We start from the raw sequence: 19,661 nt of genomic DNA on the forward strand, positions 1-19,661 counted from the left end.
AAGTCAGCGAGCCTGGCCACCCGATCCCGTTAGTCGCCTGAAGACCAGTTCTAACCTGGATGTTTTAGTAGATATACATCATTGTTATTATAGAACTATTTAATGCCACTATAAATAATAAATGTTATATGATATTATTAGTAATGTCTCCATAACGTGTACGTGAATCATTGTAATTATTATCATCTTCGCCCTGAGTAAGTAGATGTGACAAGCATTAATGTTGACTCTATCTTGGTTAATAACTTTTCGTATTTTTTATCGTATTTGTAATAACCTACATTGGCAAAGGTGTGTCTTCATTTTCCTTGCATACAACACGTATTTCAATGTTACAGTGTACGTTTCATACCTGTTAACCTTTGAATAGATCCGGATGATCCCACAGCCAAACGAAACCCGTTTGTACGACATGAGCAAGATTGAAATAGTGCCCATTGAAACACAAAAGCATTGAGCTGCATACAACACGAAACCCGCATTCAAGACCTACTGGGAATCCCCGGCCCTCGGCATGAACTCATCCGCTTCACAGTCGACAGAGTTGTAATATGTATACTATATTATATTTATATTTATTTGTGTAGGGCCAATATCGAGACCACCTGCTCAAAGACGCTTTATTTTTCCCTCGATCATTGGATGTCAGTCTCAATGGCACATTGTATTATCAACTCCCTGGGGAACATACGATTCTTGCAGCCACTAGGCGCACCGAGTTCATGTGGCTTTTCCCATTCTTACGTGGTACCCATTCACAGCTGGGTGGACTGGGACACATAGTCACAGTACTTTGTCCAAGTTTAGTGCACGTTGCTGTACCCACAACCAGGTGTTTGCACGTATTCATGTGGCCACCATCAGGTCATATACCAACGGATACGTGGGTTCTTTTAAGTGCACAGGGTTGTGTACTGTACACTAGGGGTTGTGACAACACTGAAAGAGTCTGCACGCAAAGTTGACTCCATGGTTTTTACACTTGGTCACAGATGGACTCGATCCCGGCACCTCAAGCTCACTGGATCACTAGCCTGGCGCCTTAGACAGCTCGACCACCACGCCCCACTATGGGCACAAATATGTTAAAGGGGTACGCCCGTCAAGACTTGATCCTGCAGCACGACGCTTATACCACACTCCATATATCCTGTGACGATTGTGGTGACTTATTACAACTCATAAATGTTTAGGTTTCTTATTGTGTGGTCACAGTGCAGACCTTGCGCTACTCGACCTACTCGACCTGAATGTCGACTATGAAAAACATTTGGGGATTTTATGTGCGCTTTCTGACATGATGCATATTTCGCACATGGTCGTGTTTGTACAAAGAGATGCCCTTCTCAGTGATGAGGTCGTGATGTCATCCATACTATTACACTTCCATCCCAAATCTGACGACGTTGAGTAATCTAAGCGTCTAAACGTTCTCCTGGACGTCAGTATACTCTTGCAAACCATCTGAGCTGTTCATATGGAACTAATATACTGCCAAAGTGTTGTGTTCTGAACTTTATTTGCTGTTTCTGGTTTTTGAAACAAATTGTTCAACGTTTTTCCTCCAAAGACCCTAAAAATGACGTTCTGGCATTGATGTGTAATTCAGGTAAGTGACAGTAGAAACTGTTGTCAATGTTTGTAGAATTTACCCGTTACAGCAGAAGATTTAACATGAAGATACAATTCCATATTTTGACATGTAGTATGTGTTCCCTTGTTGTTTTAGAATACGCCTACCCATTCAAAACACGTGTTATCTTCAGCATTTGGTAGTGGGTCATTAACAGCTGCTTGTGCTATTGTCATAATTGCATATGTACTCTGCATGTTGTCAGACAATGATCCTCTGTGTGGAAAGGGCCATTTCCCCGACAGTTCTTGAAGATATAAACACACAAGCACACACACGCACACGCACACGCACACGCACAACAACCTCACAACCCACACTGGATATCTAAGACGAAACGATAAACAAGTGAAGAGTACATGGGTATTTACTTTGGCTTTATTAATTTCTGTAACAAGTATTCATTCAATTTGTAATATTAGGTAAACGTTATATCCTGGTTCAGACGTCATTAGCCAATGATAGGCATGCCTTGGGTGCACGTGTCACACATGTTGCAGTACCGGGGGCAGTAGTGACAGGCCGTACTCGGTTCTGAGCAGACGTTGAGCGATGCCTGTAGAGAGGCACAGTCGGCCTTGGGATGATCCGCACACTGACTGGGGGTTGATCCTTGTCCAGAGTCATGATCTGTCAACAGGCATTTACAGAGAGGTATCAGCAAACATCAAGTATAATTCAAATATTGTTTTTCTTTGGAGTAATACGCTTTTAAAGTTACGGTAATGAAAGTGAGTAAGGTTTTTCCCTGCTTTCGACAATATTCAACAAGAAATGGGCTTCACACATTATTATAATCATGTAGTGAATCGAACCCGGGTCTTCGGCGTGACGAGCGAACGCTTTTACCAGTAGGCAGCCCACCGACCCTGGCAAGAATAACAGAAAAACGGAAGAAGCTTTGAGTTATACATACGACATAATCCTCCTTGTAGATGGTAACCATGGAAACAGCGTACACAATTCGAATATGATGAGGAGGAGTTACACTCTGCTACTTGACATCCCGCATCAGGGAGGGGACAGACTGACAAAGAAGAAAGTACATGTATTTCTGGTGAACTCCTGTTTGATTCGGTGCTTTTAACCAAATTCTGTATATACTAAGCAGCAAAGAAACGTCAGTTTGGAATTTTCCTTCGCAGAAACGGATAACTGTAAACTCATTTAATGTTTTGATTGTATATTTTTCACAACATCTCCAACTTTACCTGAGCAAAGACATTCCTTCCCAAACTCAGAATGGAACCCAGGAAATGGTCTCAAAAACGCAACATGATCTCGGAGATGGTACGATGTTCTCCATGTTTTTCATGCAACTCAAGCTGCATATGCTGTTCACAAGGACCAGCCCTATAAAATACACCCCCAAACCTTTCTGAAACATTCACATGAAAACATCAGCAGGATGGCGCGACTCACGACGGCTCAGAGGAGCCAGGCGCTAGGAAGAATAGAAGCTGACCACACTGCACAAGCCGTTGCCAATCACTTCCAGGTCAACGTTCGGACCATCTACAGGCTGCAGCAACGTTTCAAGGCCACCAACACCACAAATGATCGCCCCCGTAATGGCAGACCAAGGGTGACCACAAGACGACAAGACCGCCATGTTGTGCAACAGCATGTACAGAATCCCTTCATACAGGCATCCGAAACAGCACGCCAGACAGTGGGAACACACGGAAGACCAATCAGTACTGATACAGTACGCCGACGTCTTAACAGCGGAAACCTCCACTTGCGTAGACCTTGCCGTGGACCTATCGTCACCCCTCGTCATCAGCGTGAACGTCTACAGTTTGCCCTACAACACCAAAACTGGCGATACAGGCAATGGAGAACTGTTCTGTTCACAGATGAGAGTCGGTTCTGCGTATCAACTGCAGATGGCTGAACAAGAATATGGCGACGACGTGGCCAGCGTTACTCAGACCAATGTGTTATGGAAAGAGACTCATGGGGAGGTGCAAGCATCATGGTATGAGGTGGAATAGGCCTGAACCAGAGAGTGGGTCCTGTGGTGTTCCAGAACCTTGGTCCAGGGAGAGGAGGCGGCATCACAGCGGTGCGCTACATCGACCAAGCTCTCAGACCCCACGTCATACCACATTTTGCACGTCACCGGAACAACATTTTCCAGCATGATAACGCCCGGGCCCATACTGCCAGAGCTACACAGGACTTCCTACAGCACAACGGTGTCAACATTATGCAGTGACCAGCCCTTAGTCCTGATTTAAACCCAATTGCACATCTTTGGGTGAAATTCAGAGGAGACTGAATAATGTCATACCAAGGCCGAACACAGCCTATTTATTGCGCCAGACCTTTCTCAGAATGTGGTTCCAGGTGCCAAAGGCCTTCATCAATCGATCGGTGCACTCCATGCATAGACGCTGTGCTGCAGTTATTGCCACTCGTGGTGGTCACACTAGATACTGAAGTCAAGAGTCTGAATGGACTGCAAACGTTCACGTAATGTCTTGAAATTGTTTTGAGTTGTTCATTGATGTATCAAGATATTGTACACAAAAAATGTTTTGATCCGCCTTTTATGTCCATTTCTGTAATGATTTGATTACAGTGCCTATCTAATTTTGAATTCGTACTGACGTTTTTTTTGCTGCTTAGTATATTTTTGTAAAGACTTACTAGAACGAAGAATTGAATAGGCTGTCAGGTCTTGCTCTTTACTGGACTTTAATGAGGACATCACTTCCAGTTCATCAATGTCATTTGTCCCTTACAACATACATAAATTCTATATAACGCTTAATGCTTTCGGCCTTTGGCGCACTTACCAGGATCATCCCTCGAGAATTGAGAAAGTAAACAGTTTACCATCACAGACTGTTCCGCTGATGAAGAAGCCAGGAGCACACTTCCTGCACCAGTGTTTGAAGCAGCCGTCTCTGGCAACGTCTACACAATCAGGGATCAGGATCGTGGACGGACAGGCTGACAGATATCAGATAATGTCATGGTAAACATCCAAATATATCAGAACTGAACTGGTCGTGGCATGCTGCTCAGGGGCGTCGGAAGCGCTCGTAAAAGTTGCAGCATTATATTCATCAATCAGATTATTTTCATCATCTGATATCTATTTCCGAAAATGTATAGTATATTCAAAAACGGTTTGGGTGAGTACCTGCAAGGAGATACTGTAAAAGGATTTGATTTTTAGCGATACATTCATATTCCTTTCGCGGCTATTTTCCCATTTACAGTAAACGGAAATTGTTTCTGAGGTGAGTCAAGACTGGGTATTCTTTTGCACTGACGGTCTGTATCTATATTCTATCTCAACTCCAGAACAAAAACAACAACCCGACCCTTAATCCATTTTCAAATTGCTTTGATCCGGAATCACTTATCTTTATTGCCCACTTTGTAAACTCAATCTACAAGGTGGTGAGTGAAGAATATAAATTTGCAATAATTAAAAGAAGTACTCAAGCGCTGTTAAACGGGGGGAGTAACTATCATATGGTTCTCTCAAGGTAGCCAAATGACTCTTCATTAATTAATGACGGATTAACGAGATTCCCACTGTCCCTATCTACTATCTACGTGTAGGTATATGGTATTTATGTCATGGTATGAATGGAACGCAAGAAAACATGCATCTGACCTGTGCATTGGTTGTTAAAGAAGAACAACCCGTCTTTGCATTTCGTGCAGGTCACCTGTCGAGGACCTGTACACTCGACTTGTTGGCAGTCAGGTCCTGTTTGAGGGCATTCTGGAAGATGGACGTAAAGATGTCAAAGAAATGATGCAATGTACATGTGTTGTTACTATGACATGATACTGGTAGAACCACCAGGAGGGAATACTGGAATAACCAACTGTTATATAAGGTATATATAATCAGTATCAATTGTACTAAACGATTTACTAATCACGATTATTTGAAATGCTGTATTTTGTTTAGATAATTCTGATGGATTTCTTCATACTGATCCCTGGTATGTTGCAAACCAAACCTATTTCCAAAACAGCTTTACTTTTAACCGTCGGAATGTCTGTTGTTCCACATAGCATCAACAAAATTATCCGACTGGATTTTTCGGTCCGTCGATCACTTTCTCTGGTTTGATTACAACCCGCAGAAGTACTACTTTGAGGCTTCAGGCTAAATCATTGGTTGGTTTGTTGTTTAACGCCACACTTGGCATCTGGCGGCGGACTGTAAATAATCGAGTCTGGACCAGACAATCCAGTGATCAACAGCATGAGCATCGACCTACGTAATTGGGATACGATGGCATGTGTCAACCAAGACAGCGAGACTGACCACCCGATCCCGTTAATCCCCCAAACGTCAAGCATTGGTTGCTTAAGACCAATTCTAACCCGCGTCATCTCGGGTCGGCTAAATACTCCCCTATTTGAAGCAAATTGGGCGAATTACAAATGCCGGTAGGGCATGACATGCTTACACTTTTCGTGAACACCTGGTGTCATCACTGACTTTCATTGGCCCGTGAACATGTCTTTCACCGCTATGTTACCCTTTACACCAAATGGAATCAGTCAATACTGGGTAATCTTTTCACTGACGTTACAGTCAAACAACCTTGTGTCGAAGTGGAAGGAATCTATGTAAACTATTCGAGTAATCCCATTTTCGACACAACACAAAAAAAACGGGGAATACAAAAATATTTACACAGGGAACAAACAATTACTTCGTTACAACAGTATGTTGGACACATGAAAGACACAAAGGTGTTGCTAGACGTTGTATGGGTTGCTGGACGTTGCTGGACGCTGTATGGGTTTATAAGTGAGTGTGCGTGTGTGTGTGTGTGTGTGTGAGAGAGAGAGAGAGAGAGAGAGAGAGAGTGAGTGAGTATGTGTGTGTGAGTGTATTGATATATGGAGAGAAAGAGGGGGAAACTCGTCACACGTAAAGACCTTTTGCACCTGGTCCAGTAACATTCTGATGTACACATCCCTAATGCTTCATGAAACAACTATCATTCGATGTGAGGATGATCTCACCTGAACAGGTGTTTCCTGTGAGATAGAAGCTCGGATAACAGCTGGTGCAGTGGACGTCGGTGGCGGAGGAGCAGATCAGATCACGGCATCCAGCATGGGGGCGGGGGCATACTGTTTCAGAATACCATCATGAAATATATAAATAAAATGAAAGTCTTCATGACCACACGGAAATGTATCTGAGACTTTTGATTACGTGCCTAATTATATAGTGGTATGTGAATTCTGTTTTGACCATTCAAGTACAAAAAGAGGCGAGGGTTTGCCCTTTACATTCATAAAATGTGAAACAGCTGCATGCGTTCTGTCAACGTTGGCCACTGGCTAACACACCAATAGAACCGAAACCATGAGTCCCGATCCACAAAGTGTTCGTAACATTACGACCTGTCGTAAATACAACGAATGTCGTGGATGTTCGGTGTTAGCCAACGACATTCGTAGTTTTTACGACAGGTCGTAACGTTACGAAAGCTTTGTGGATCGGGACCATGATTCGTATATTACAAACCGAGCACCTACTGCCCGGAAGTGGTCTGTCATTCCATCAATGCTTCCGTCCAATTTGTAATTACAGTGTTTCAACCATCCTACGGTGGTGTTTTCTAGATGTTGCTTACAATGATTCAACCATTCAGCGGTAGTGTTATCTCAAGTTACCTTCACTGTTTCAACCAATCTGCTGTTGTGTTATCTAGAATAAACAGATGGGGTATCTGTCCTGTTTCAAACATTCTATTATAGTGTTATTCTTTGGTGATGACTAGTGGGAACAATGGGACTTGATAATTTCGTGGGAAATACTGTCAGTGTTTTCAGACTATAGTGCCCGTTGTTGTAACGAAATATGTGTAGCATAGATAGATTCATTTTATGCCAAATGCCAAGCACAATTCTATAGATGCCTCATCTATAGCAATTCCATCAATCGGTATTCCATCCATCCAATCAACATAGTGGGAAATGTTTAAGTGTGTGAGTGAAGTTAGTTTTACGCCGCACCCAGTAATATTCCAGCTTTGCTGTGCAGACGCTTTCCGTGTTGTCACAACCCCTAGTGTACAGTACACAACCCTGTGCACTTAATAGAACCCGCGAATCCGTTGGTATATGACCAGATGGTGGCCACATGAATACGTGCAAACACCTAGTTGCGGGTACAGCAACGTGCAGTAAACTTGGACAAAAAAGTGTGTGATTATGAGTCCCAGTCCACCCAGCTGTGAATGGATTCCTCGTAAGGATTGGAAAGCCACATTAACTTGGTGCGCCTAGTGGCTGCAAGAGTTGTATGTTCCCCAGGGAGTTTTGATTGAAACTACGATGTGCTGTTTGAGCTTGGCATCCAATGATCGAGGGAAAGTCAAATGCCTATCAGCAGCTGAGCTGGATATTTGCGCTATACAAATGCTATAATAATAATAATAATAATAATAATAATATATGGCGGAGGTCTGTAAATAATCGAGTCTGGTTCAGACAATCCAGTGATCAACAGCATGAGCATCGACCTACGCAGTTGGTAACCGATGACATGTGTCAACCAAGTCAGCGAGCCTGACCACCCGATCCCGAGCTTTTCCTAAGCGCCAGGCCTTGTGTTATAGTATGTATTTTGTGGGTGTGATTTTGTAATGTGTTTTTTTTGGTGTTTTTATTTTATCTATTTGTTTGTTGCTGTTTTGTTTCTAGTTTGTTCTCTTTCTATTTTGTTCACGTTGCAGAGGCAACGTGTCGGGCACACACAGACTTCATATCAGGAGCTTACCTCATACACAGTGTAAACTTCTGCATAAAACCAGATGTGCTGCAGTGGTGGTGTTTTCTATATATGATAGTTTAGTTTTTCTCGTTTTCAAGTAACCGTTTGGACATCAAAAGTACGATTGTTTCGCTGTTAATCAGAGTAATTTGATCAGTGCCACATCTTTAGTGAAAGCAATGGTACGGGACACATGTCGTACAGTGGTCGCACAGTTGTGTTTCTTTCTTGCAGAAGGATCCGCTGATCGTTGACTCCTGACTGACTGACTGAGTTTGGTTTTACGCCGCTTTTAGCAATATTCCAGCAACATCACGGCGGGGGACACCAGAAATGGGCTTCACGCATTGTACCCATGTGGGGATTCGAACCCGGGTCTTCAGCGTGACAAGCCACGTTGACTCCTGTATTCAGTACACATATGGTCTAAGACATGCTTTCATCAAGGTCGTGGCTTTCATCAAAGTTGTGCGTAATAGTAAACGTGTCGTTGGCATTTCTAATCATGATGCATCAGTGACAAGCATGTCTAATACAAATCCCTATTTTGACTTCTACTATAAATTTCGTTGTTGTTTTGATTGGTTCTTGGGTTTAGGGGTTGTTGGTTTTTATTTTTGTAGAAAATACTTTCATGTGAACAGTTGACTTGCCTTTGCATGTGTTCGTGATGGCTGCCAAGGTCACCAATACCAGGTATTAGTATTTGACAGTGATTCCTACCACAAACGATAATGCTGTGATTGACTGATTGATTTTGATGCATCACTGTTTGCTGTGTATCCTGCAGCTATTAATTGTACATCAAAGTATATTCTTAACCTACCCTCGCAAGCACCAGCTTTTCGGTAGAATCCCTGCTCGCACCTGCTGCACCTCCTGAAGAGGCAACTGGATGATGTCTCCTCCTCCTCGCAGTGCAGGATGGGTGTGCAGGGTGGACACGCTGAAACAAATACGGAGTTTCAAACACAAATCGGGCAGTAGGGTAGCCTAGTGGTTAAAACGCTCGTCACGCCGAGGACCCAAGTTCACTATGTGAGAGGCCCATTTCTTGTGTCCCCCGCCATGGTATTGCTGGAGTATTGCTAAAGGAGTAACAGTCACTCACTCACATACAAATATGTTATTTCTACCACAATGAATTTTATGGAAGCTACAATCTCTTCAAACTAACCCCTGCACTGTCCATGGAAGAGGGTATGACCTCCCCGACACAGCACACATATTGGGTGGGCGGGATCTTCACATCTGGCCAACTCGCAATTTGTAAAGTTGTGACGGCAATCTGGGAACAAAAAGAAACAAAAACCGTAAGATATCAAGAAATGGACATATTTTATCAACCCACACCCATCCATCACAGATTAATGTAACAGTCTAATGAATTTGCGTTATGTAAATATAAAACGTCAATGCCAGAGAATAACCAGTCTCGATTATACGCCGAACAGATTCCGCTGGGCGTGACAGAAAACATCCTTAGGGCCAAGGATAACTTATATGTACATACACCAAAAGCGTCAGATGCATTATTTTCCCGGGGTGATGGGGTAGCCTAGTGGTTAAGGCGTTCGCTCGTCACGCCGAAGACCCGGGCTCGATTCCCCACATGGGTACAATGTGTTAAGCCCATTTCTGGTGTCCCCGCCGTGATATTGCTGGAATATTGCTAAAAGTGGCGTAAAACCAAACTCACTCACTCACTCATTATTTTCCCATTCTAGATATAAACAAAAAACGAAATCAACGGATATTTTACTTCCTGATAAGGAGGCAGTGGTGCAGCCTACTGTTTAAAGCTTTCGCTCGTCACGCAAAAGAACCTAGTTCGAACTCATTCATTCCTGCAAACATGATATCAGCGATACGAAAGCTCGAAGTTAAAATTATTTTTAGCAATATCACATTCAATTCTCTCTATTTCCCAGCTGAAATACTGAAAAATACATGTATACCCAATCCATGACAAATTGCATTTCCGGTATAATTTACCTGTTTCTCTACATGTTCGTGCAGGTGTCTGTAAAAAAATGTTTCATATTATAATGTGGCAGTGTAATTCATCGTGAAACAGTGATGCAATTGTACTACATTGTTTGTTAAGACCCAGGAGTGGTAAGTGGTGTGTTTGTTACTATTTTCAGACTGGGAGTCAAAAGTAATATAGACGTTTCTAGAACTCATCAACTAATACAACATAAAGTTAAAACCTCCTAGAAGGCATTTAGACACGCACATTTACATCTTCATCTCATTTTCAAGACCAGTCCGCCATATAGCTGGAATATTGCTGAGTGTGGCGTAAAACTAAACTCACTCACTTCAAGACCAGTAGTCTGGGAAGACTGTTACGTTCACCCTGGTCATCCAGCCTAGGCCTGGGCCTAGATTTTCGAAGCTCTCGTAGCGCTAAGATAGTCGTAAGTGCCATACATTAACATTAACTTACGACTATCTTAGCGCTAAGAGAGCTTCGAAAATCTAGGCACTGGTTCGTAAGCTTGACCACTGTTGCTGCTTGGAGAACACTATTGTCACCTATTTCATTACATATACCACTGCTATTTTATATCCTATTGCCTTTGTAACTGTACTGTCTTGGTCATTACTTTACATTAATATGCATTGATTTGTAAACCTATTTGATTTCATGATACAATAGATAATTCAAAACATTTCTTGGGTTGTAATTGGTTTGACACCTATTTCTTTTACTACATATTTCTGGTCCCTGGGAAAATGGAACATTAATAGTGTTACGCATATATTTACTCTTGAAAAGGAAGGGGAACCTGAACTTTCAATTTGGATAGGAAGTATATTAAGCGTTAACAAACTTTTCAAAGACAGACATCTTATGAACGCACCACCATTTCTCGGTATCACCACCCCTAAACACAACGCACGGGATGCACGTGCACAACGAAGTATCCCCATACACGTGCATGGGGTGTCATTCTTGATTCTGACGGTATTCAAGAAGGTCGATAAATCACTGTAGAGCGATTACTGTACAAACAACTATGGTCATAAGGAAGTGCAAGTGGCGATGCACTCTCAAAGCATTCATTGCTATCATATCAACATTGATTGACTCCGATATAACTCAATTATTTTTCAATCATAAATTGAAATATGTGAATGAATGTATATATCCAGATATGACATATGATATATATCCAGATATGACATATGATATATATCCAGATATGACGCATGATACCCACCAGGAGACTAATTGTAACGTTAACATCAGAGAATAGTGGAGGTGTGCCAGAGTCCGTGGCCCGCACCGATACAACAACCTGGCTAGTGTCACTGTTCATGAGAGGAACGACCACGGAGAGGACACCGGTGACACCATCCACGGCGAAGTGGGAGTCGAGGCCGATTGGGTAGGTCCGGCTGATGCTGTACCTCACCTGGGCATTGACCCCAATGTCAGCGTCTGTGGCCTTTGGAAGATAAAGTTAATATATGTATACTATTAGTATTGGTGTTGCGCTGTTTAAATTGTAATGTCAGCTGAAAATGGACATAGATTTTAAACGTTAACTTTGATTATGAAAAACATATTTTATTCCAGTTTGCCATATTTATATATATATATATATATGTGTGTGTGTGTGTGTGTGTGTGTGTGTGTATATATATATATGTATGCAATTTCCTTGAACACCTAGATATATTTTTTCTGAAGATGTTTCCACTTTTGTTGTCGCTGACTGAAAATATGCTTAGTAAAATCACTGAGTACTGCTATACTAGTTTCCTGAGGGAACTGAAGAGGAAGCAAATGTAGACAATGTCATCATAGTTAAGGTTAAAAGACGTAAAAGGTATGTAATTTGTATTGAGGAAAATGTCCTTTTGCATCCACGTATTCATTTCCATAACTTTTAGTATAGATGCTTGTTGGCGATAAAAAGGTGTCCAGATAAAAGCCTTGCATCAACGTGACTGCATTAATCGGTTACTGGTAGATTTAACAACATGTAGAAACAAAATATCGTTTGTTTCAAACTATGAAGGAACAGCTAACGTGAGCTTGCGCACAATACCTTGCATTTGGTAAACTCACCGACACAATGATGGGTTTACTAAAGGAGGTTTCATTTTCTTTCAAATACCCGTCGTAGTCTCTTCTGAATACCGGTGCATTATCGTTGACGTCCGTGATGCTGACAGTGAGCTGAGCGGTGTCCTTCAATCCTCCGGGGTCTGTGGCCTCCACCGATATGTAGTACACAGACTTGGTCTCTCTGTCCAGCTGGTCAGAGGCCACAGTTACGAGACCAGAGGAATCGATGGAGAACCTTGAACAGAGATGTCGCAGAAACGAATATATTCAGATACAAATGTGTAGGATATTAATAACGAGAGATTAAGACATATAAGAGATCAAGACACACAAGAGATCAAGACAGACGAGAGATCAAGACACACAAAGAGATCAAGACACATGAGAGATCAAGACAGACGAGTGATCAAGACACACAAGAGATCAAGACACACTAGAGATCAAGACATATATGAGATCAAGACAGACGAGAGATCAAGATATATAAAAAGATCAAGACACACTAGAGATCAAGACACACAAGACATCAAGACACACAAGATATCAAGACATATATGAGATCAAAACAGACGAGAGATCAAGACATACAAGAGATCAAGACAGACTAGCGATCAAGACACACGCGAGATCAAACCAGACGAGAGATCAAGACAGATAAGAGATCAAGACACACTAGAGATCAAGACACACAAGAGATCAAGACAGACGAGAGAGATTAAGACGGACGAGAGATCAAAATATATAAGAGATCAAGACACACAAAGAGATCAAGACAGACGAGAGATCAAGACAGACGAGAGTGAGTGAGTGAGTTTAGATTTACGCCGCTTTTAGCAATATTCCAGCAATATCACGGCGGGGACACCATAAATGGGCTTCACATATTGTACCCATGTGGGGAATCGAACCCGGGTCTTCGGCGCGACGAGCGAACGCTTTAACCACTAGGCTACCCAACCGCCCCGACAGACGAGAGATCAAGACATATAAGAGATCAAGACACACAAGAGATCAAGACAGACGAGAGATCAAGACAGACGAGTGATCAAGACACACAAGAGATCGAGACATGTAAGAGATCAAGCCACACAAGAGATCAAGACACACACTAGAGATCAAGACATATATGAGATCAAGACAGACGAGAGATCAAGACATATAAAAGATCAAGACACACTAGAGATCAAGACACACAAGATATCAAGACATATATGAGATCAAAACAGACGAGAGATCAAGCCATACAAGAGATCAATACACACTAGCGATCAAACACACGCGAGATCAAACAGACGAGAGTTCAAGACATATAGAGATCAAGACACACAAGAGATCAAGACATATATGAGATCAAGACAGACGAGAGATCAAGACATATAAAAGATCAAGACAAGACAGATCCAAGACACACAAGACATCAAGACACACAAGATATCACATATATGAGATCAAAACAGACAGAGATCCAAGACATACAAAGAGATCAGAGACACACAAGAGAGATCAAGACAGACGAGATATCAAAGACAGACGAGAGATCAAGACACAGAGAGATCAAGACACGATGAGGAGATCAAGACAGACGAGTGATCAAGACACACAAGAGATCAAGACAAGACATATATAGAGATCAAGACATATGAGATCCAAGACATACTAGAGATCAAGACACACACAAGAGATCAAGACACACAGATATCAAGACATATACGAGATCAAAACAGACGAGAGATCACACATAGATCAAGAGATCCAAGACAGACGTATGCGATCCAATCAGACGAGATATGAGATCAAGACAAGAGAGATCAAGATTGGCTAAGAGATCAAGACAGACTAGAGATCAAAGACAGACGAGAGATCAAGACACATAAGAGATCAAGACATACTAGATCCAAGATCAAAACAGACGAGAGATCAAGACGGACGAGAGATCATATAAGAGATCAAGAGACAAGAGAGATCCAAGACAGACGAGAGATCAAGACAGACGAGAGTAGTGAGTGAGTTTAGATTTACGCCGCTTTTAGCAATATTCCAGCAAACATCACGGCAGGGGACACCATAAATGGTCTTCACATTATTGCAAACCCATGCCAGGAATGAACTTGGGTCTTCGGCGCGACGAGCGAACGCTTTAACATACACTAGGCTACCCCACCGCCCCCGACAGACGAGAGATCAAGACATATAGAGATCAAGACACACTGAGAGATCAAGACAGACGAGAGATCAAGACACACAAGAGATCAAGACACATGATGAGATCAAGACAGACGAGTGATCAAGACACACAAGAGATCAAGACATGTAAAAGATCAGAAAGCCACACAAGAGATCAAGACACACTAGCGATCAAGACATATATGAGATCAAGACAGACGAGAGATCAAGACATATAAAAGATCAAGACACACTAGAGATCAAGACACACAAGATATCAAGACATATATGAGATCAAAACAGACGAGATCAAGACACTACAAGAGATCAATACACACTAGCGATCAAGACACACGCATGAGATCAAAACAGACGAGAGATCAAGACATAATAAGAGATCCAAGACACACAAGAGATCCAAGACACACACAAGAGATCAAGACAGACAGAGAGATCAAGACATACAAGAGTTCAAGACACACAAAGATGAAGACACACGAGAGATCAAAACAGACGAGATCAAGACATATAAGAGATCCAAGACACACAAGAGATCAAGACACACAGGAGATCAAGACAATACACAAGAGTTCAAGACACAAAAAGATCAAGACACACAAAGAGATCCAAGACACACAATTAATCAAGAGACAGACTAGAGATCAAGACACACAAGAGATCAAGCCACACAAGAGATCAAGACATAAGAGAAATCAAGACACACTAGAGATCAAGACACACAAAGAGATCAATACATATAAGAGATCCAAGACACACAAGAGATCAAGACATATAAGAATCAAGACACAACAAGAGATCAAGACAGACGAGAGATCAAGACATACAAGAGATCAAGACACACAAGAGATCAAGACATATTAGAGATCAAGACACACAAGAGATGAAGATGGATGCTTACATTCCGTCGGCACACCGTAGTGCATACGCTTTCAGTTCCAAAGTTCCGGCAGATCATTGTGTGTAGCCTGAAAGAGTAACCTTGAAAGATAAAATTCAAACATGCGTCAAAGTACTGTCATCTTTCATCGTTTCATGTTATTAGGACACAGATTACGTAACAGATTTATTATGATTGGTTATCTGCAACACACGCAGGTCGTGGGTTCCACTAAATGCTGCAACATTATGTGCATTACATTTCTTTTATCACAACACAAGAACTATTCAAACCAAATAAAGCGGAATGTAAATTAACCGGTATTGACAAACAAACGATTCGTCACATGAAATGTAATGTGGAGACGATGCCATAAACAGTAGCTGCACTGTAGGCAAGTGTGTTTGAAGTTACATGTTACATCATAAACAAATACCCTGACCGTGATGACAGATGTCGGAGGACGGTAATAAATTCCTGGACAGATGCATTAGGCAGTGTGTGAAGTTACATGTTACATTGTTACAAATACCTTGACGGTGATGGCGGATGATGTAGCGGAACGTTGCTACCCTCCTGGGCAGATGATGGAAGCGGTCAGGTGTGTGGAAGTTACATACGGCCCATTGTTTACAAATTCCCGAAGGTGATGACAGATGGAGACGATGGTACCCCTCCTGGACAGATGCTGTAGGCATTGTGTGTGAAGTTACATGTTACATTGTAACAAGTACATTGACGGTGATGACAAAGTTTGATTACGCTGCTACTCTCCTGGACACATTCTCTGTAGGCAGTGTGGGAAGATACATTGTTACAAATACCTTGACGGTGATGACAGATGTGAGACGACGACACCACCCAACCCCCACCACCCACCACCCCACCACCCACCACCCACTCATCCCCGCTGGACGGGTGCTGTAGGCAGTGTGCGTGGTGTTACAAGTAAACTTTGTTACAAATACCCTTGAAGGTGATGACAGATGCGGAGACGCTGCTACCCCTCCTGGACAGATGCTGTAGGCAGTGTGTGTGAAGTTACCAAGTAAAATTGTTACAAATACTTTGACCGTGATGACAGATGTGGAGACGATGCTACCCCTCCTGACAGATGCTGTAGGCAGGTGTGCGAAGTTACATGTTACACTGTTACCAAAATAGCCCACGACGGTGACGACAGATATGGAGACGATGCTACTATCCTCCTGGACGGATGCTGTGGTAGGCAGTGTGTGTGGAGTTGCTATGTCACATTGTAACAAATACCTTGACGGTGACGACAGATATGGAGACGATGCTACCCTCCTGGACAGATGTTGTAGGCAGTGTGTTGTGGAGTTACATGTTACACTGTTACAAATACCTTGACGGTGACGACAGATATGGAGACGATGCTACCCTCCTCCTGGACAGATGCTGCAGGCGGTGTGCGAAGATATATGTAACATTGTTACAAATACCTTGACGGTGACGACAGATGTTGAGATGCTGCTACCCTCCTGGACAGATGCGCTGTATTCTGACATGGTAAAGTTGAGACTGTTGTTCTTCTGATTTGTTATATTTAGATGAATGGTTGTAGATGCACTGTTTCCTCTGGTGTGGATGTTTCGTTGGCCCAAACCTGGATAATTAAGTGCAAATAAGTGCGGCAATCATCCTGAAGAATAACGGTATTTTAGTATTAAAATGACATAATGATTGTATTGGAGTTGTCATTGCCTAATGGATGAATTTAGATTTACAGCAATAAATATAGTTTCATCTGTTTCTAAGATCACATTTCTAAGATCGTGATACGTGTAAATCGTAAGTCTATTATATTGTGTAGTAATTGAACGCAGTGTCTCAGTGCACACTGATGATACACCTTAGATGATGATCAATTACAGCATATGGCCGTTAAAGAAATCAATACGTTACATCTCTATAGAGTATAACAGTTTGAGACCTATCTATCATGAGGAGATAGATGATGCACTGGCTTACATATGGTCTCAGTCCTGTTTCAATGTTCCATTTCAACACCATCCCAATGTTACGAAAGGAGAGCTAATATGTTGTTCTTCCCAAGACTTGATTACTAATAAAGACACCAAGGTGTTTGTAATTATCAAAAGCAGATGTTTTCGTTGTGTTACCGTCAGTGTAATGCTCTGTCTCTGTTCATAATCGAGGACGATGTTATCCTTCACTCTGATCAGCAGACTTGCTGATCCCTGGACCGTGGACGGGACATTCTCAAAGTACGTCGATGAATATGAATCTAGTGTCAGCGATAGCTTGGCGTTGTCCCCCTATAATAAGAACCGTGCTCTAAACAATCATGCACACGGAGGTATTTTCCAACGTAAAATCTAGGAAATAATTGACTATTCTCCTGAGGTATGATACAAAAAGATATTAGATATTAGGCATGGAACCTTTATGCACAACGTATTTATTGCTTCAACAAAAAATCAGTTTGTAACTTAAATATACTCCTCACAAAAAGTAAGCAACACATTTTTTTGTCTCATTACATTTTCATTTATTGAAATTGCAAATCATTGAATGAGGAAATAGAAGGGTGAAATGTGTGTACGCACGATTCCCAAAATGATATGAAATGGCATTGTGCAATAATAGACTTACAAATCATCAAAAGCATGTACCCGTAAAACAGTCGTGCAAAAAGTTTAAGTCAGTTTTGGACAGTGAAGCCGTGTTCAGTTACGCGTATGACCACCATATGCACGAATGCATCCCGCTACAAGTCTTCACATTGACCAAATGAGCTTGTCGTGTTGCTGGTGTGAAGAATGTTCTGTCATTCTCTCTGTAACGCATGCTCAAGTTCAGCCAGAGTCTGGGATGAACATGGAGACCGGAAACACGACTTCCAATAATGTCCCAAGCATGTTCAATGGGATTAAGAGCAGATGACCTTGCAGGCCAGTCCATGTGTGTGATGTTATTGATCTAAACAACATCATTAACAACTCTTTCTCGATGTCGACGGGCATCCATAAAAATGAAGTTAGGACCAGGGGAATGATTACAGGTAGGTTTACTGGTAAGTTCTAACCGATGATGTACATGTGTGAAGTGTGGAGCACGTGCATGCCACACATTTTGCATGTTGCTTCTGAGGGTGGTTGTGTTCGGATGAGGTTATCAATGGTATCTGATAAATTAATTTGATAGTCACTAAATGCTATGTTTTCGTTAAATATTTACCTTTCAGTAACATGCTGGCACAAATCGCAATCGAGATTACACTGATTTTACACTGAAAATACTTGTTGCTTAATTTTTTGTGAGGAGTACGTTAACAAACAATGATGGTCTATGCTTCAAAACAATTATTTTGTTCCTCCTTTATTTCATGTGGAGTATATCTTAAATCGCTGGTTGCCAAAGTGTCAGGATTTCACTGAAATAACTCTGACACTCCATGTCCCATGTGACGTGCACACGCATATGGCAATACCTGATCCAAATCCTCCACATGTACTGATTGTGTCGTGAAAGTGATGGTTATCCCTGCCGGCATGTTTTCCTGGATGGTAGCCTCGTAGTGGGAGCTGCTGAACGTAGGAGAGTTGTCGTTCTTGTCCTTGATTGTCACGGTCACCGTGTCGTTGGCGGTAGCACCGAATGTACCCGAGGACGTCACTTCCACAGCCTTGACCACACGGTAGACCGAGAGTGAGTCAATAAATCACCCTGAAATTGTATGAGGCAGTATCATAACCGCTAAACGAGCAAACACACAGAAATGGGCACGAACGAAATGATCGCATTTAACAGAATGCATAACAATGTCCTGATTGTGGTGTTATTTGCTTTAGCTAAGACGCAAGAACGAAAGTGACAAAAGTTAGGACTTAAAATTTCACCTGGACATTGATAACCACATATCCCGTTGTTCTGGAGGATTGTCCCGCTGTCTCTGTCCGCATTCTTGATCAGGTCCATTGTTCCACTTGTTGGGTTGATGTTGAAATATGTAGGACAGGTGCCTACAATATATCACGGGGACATGTACACTGTACGAGCATGCCCTTTATCAAGAATTTCATTTACCTCATCTACTGAGAAATATGAAATGTAAATACCAGCT

The 19,661-nt window shown here is 42.0% G+C and overlaps 1 protein-coding gene across 2 annotated transcripts; it reads right to left on the reverse strand.

The window, feature by feature from the left end:
* Nucleotides 1-1,993: 1,993 nt before the first annotated feature.
* Nucleotides 1,994-19,532, reverse strand: LOC124259804 (proprotein convertase subtilisin/kexin type 5-like). Of its 2 annotated transcripts, XM_046694005.1 has the most exons (15): nucleotides 19,438-19,531; nucleotides 19,029-19,223; nucleotides 17,698-17,853; nucleotides 17,017-17,180; nucleotides 15,575-15,641; nucleotides 12,493-12,727; nucleotides 11,639-11,866; nucleotides 10,404-10,431; nucleotides 9,586-9,696; nucleotides 9,235-9,354; nucleotides 6,647-6,757; nucleotides 5,271-5,381; nucleotides 4,478-4,594; nucleotides 2,550-2,660; nucleotides 1,994-2,263 (listed from the first exon to the last, which is right to left on the reverse strand). In XM_046694005.1, coding segments are annotated over exons 5-15 (1,353 nt in total). In that variant the 5' UTR covers nucleotides 15,577-15,641; nucleotides 17,017-17,180; nucleotides 17,698-17,853; nucleotides 19,029-19,223; nucleotides 19,438-19,531; the 3' UTR covers nucleotides 1,994-2,084. The 2 variants fall into 2 exon arrangements, with proteins under 2 accessions (XP_046549961.1, XP_046549962.1); XM_046694006.1 differs by lacking the exon at nucleotides 9,586-9,696 and having other exon boundaries at nucleotides 19,438-19,532.
* Between the last annotated feature and the right edge of the window lie 129 nt (nucleotides 19,533-19,661).

This window comes from Haliotis rubra, unplaced genomic scaffold (genome assembly GCF_003918875.1).
Source record: "Haliotis rubra isolate DU_JTF1 unplaced genomic scaffold, ASM391887v1 Scf738, whole genome shotgun sequence".
Taxonomy (NCBI): domain Eukaryota; kingdom Metazoa; phylum Mollusca; class Gastropoda; order Lepetellida; family Haliotidae; genus Haliotis; species Haliotis rubra.

Excerpts from the sequence above, each read along its gene's own strand:
- LOC124259804 (XM_046694005.1), bottom strand. Across the intron at positions 6,758-9,234 it reads AAAAGCTGGTGCTTGCGAGG|TATGCCCCCGCCCCCATGCT; the intron begins GTAGGTTAAGAA and ends ATTCTGAAACAG. Across the intron at positions 5,382-6,646 it reads CACAGGAAACACCTGTTCAG|AATGCCCTCAAACAGGACCT; the intron begins GTGAGATCATCC and ends TCCATCTTCCAG.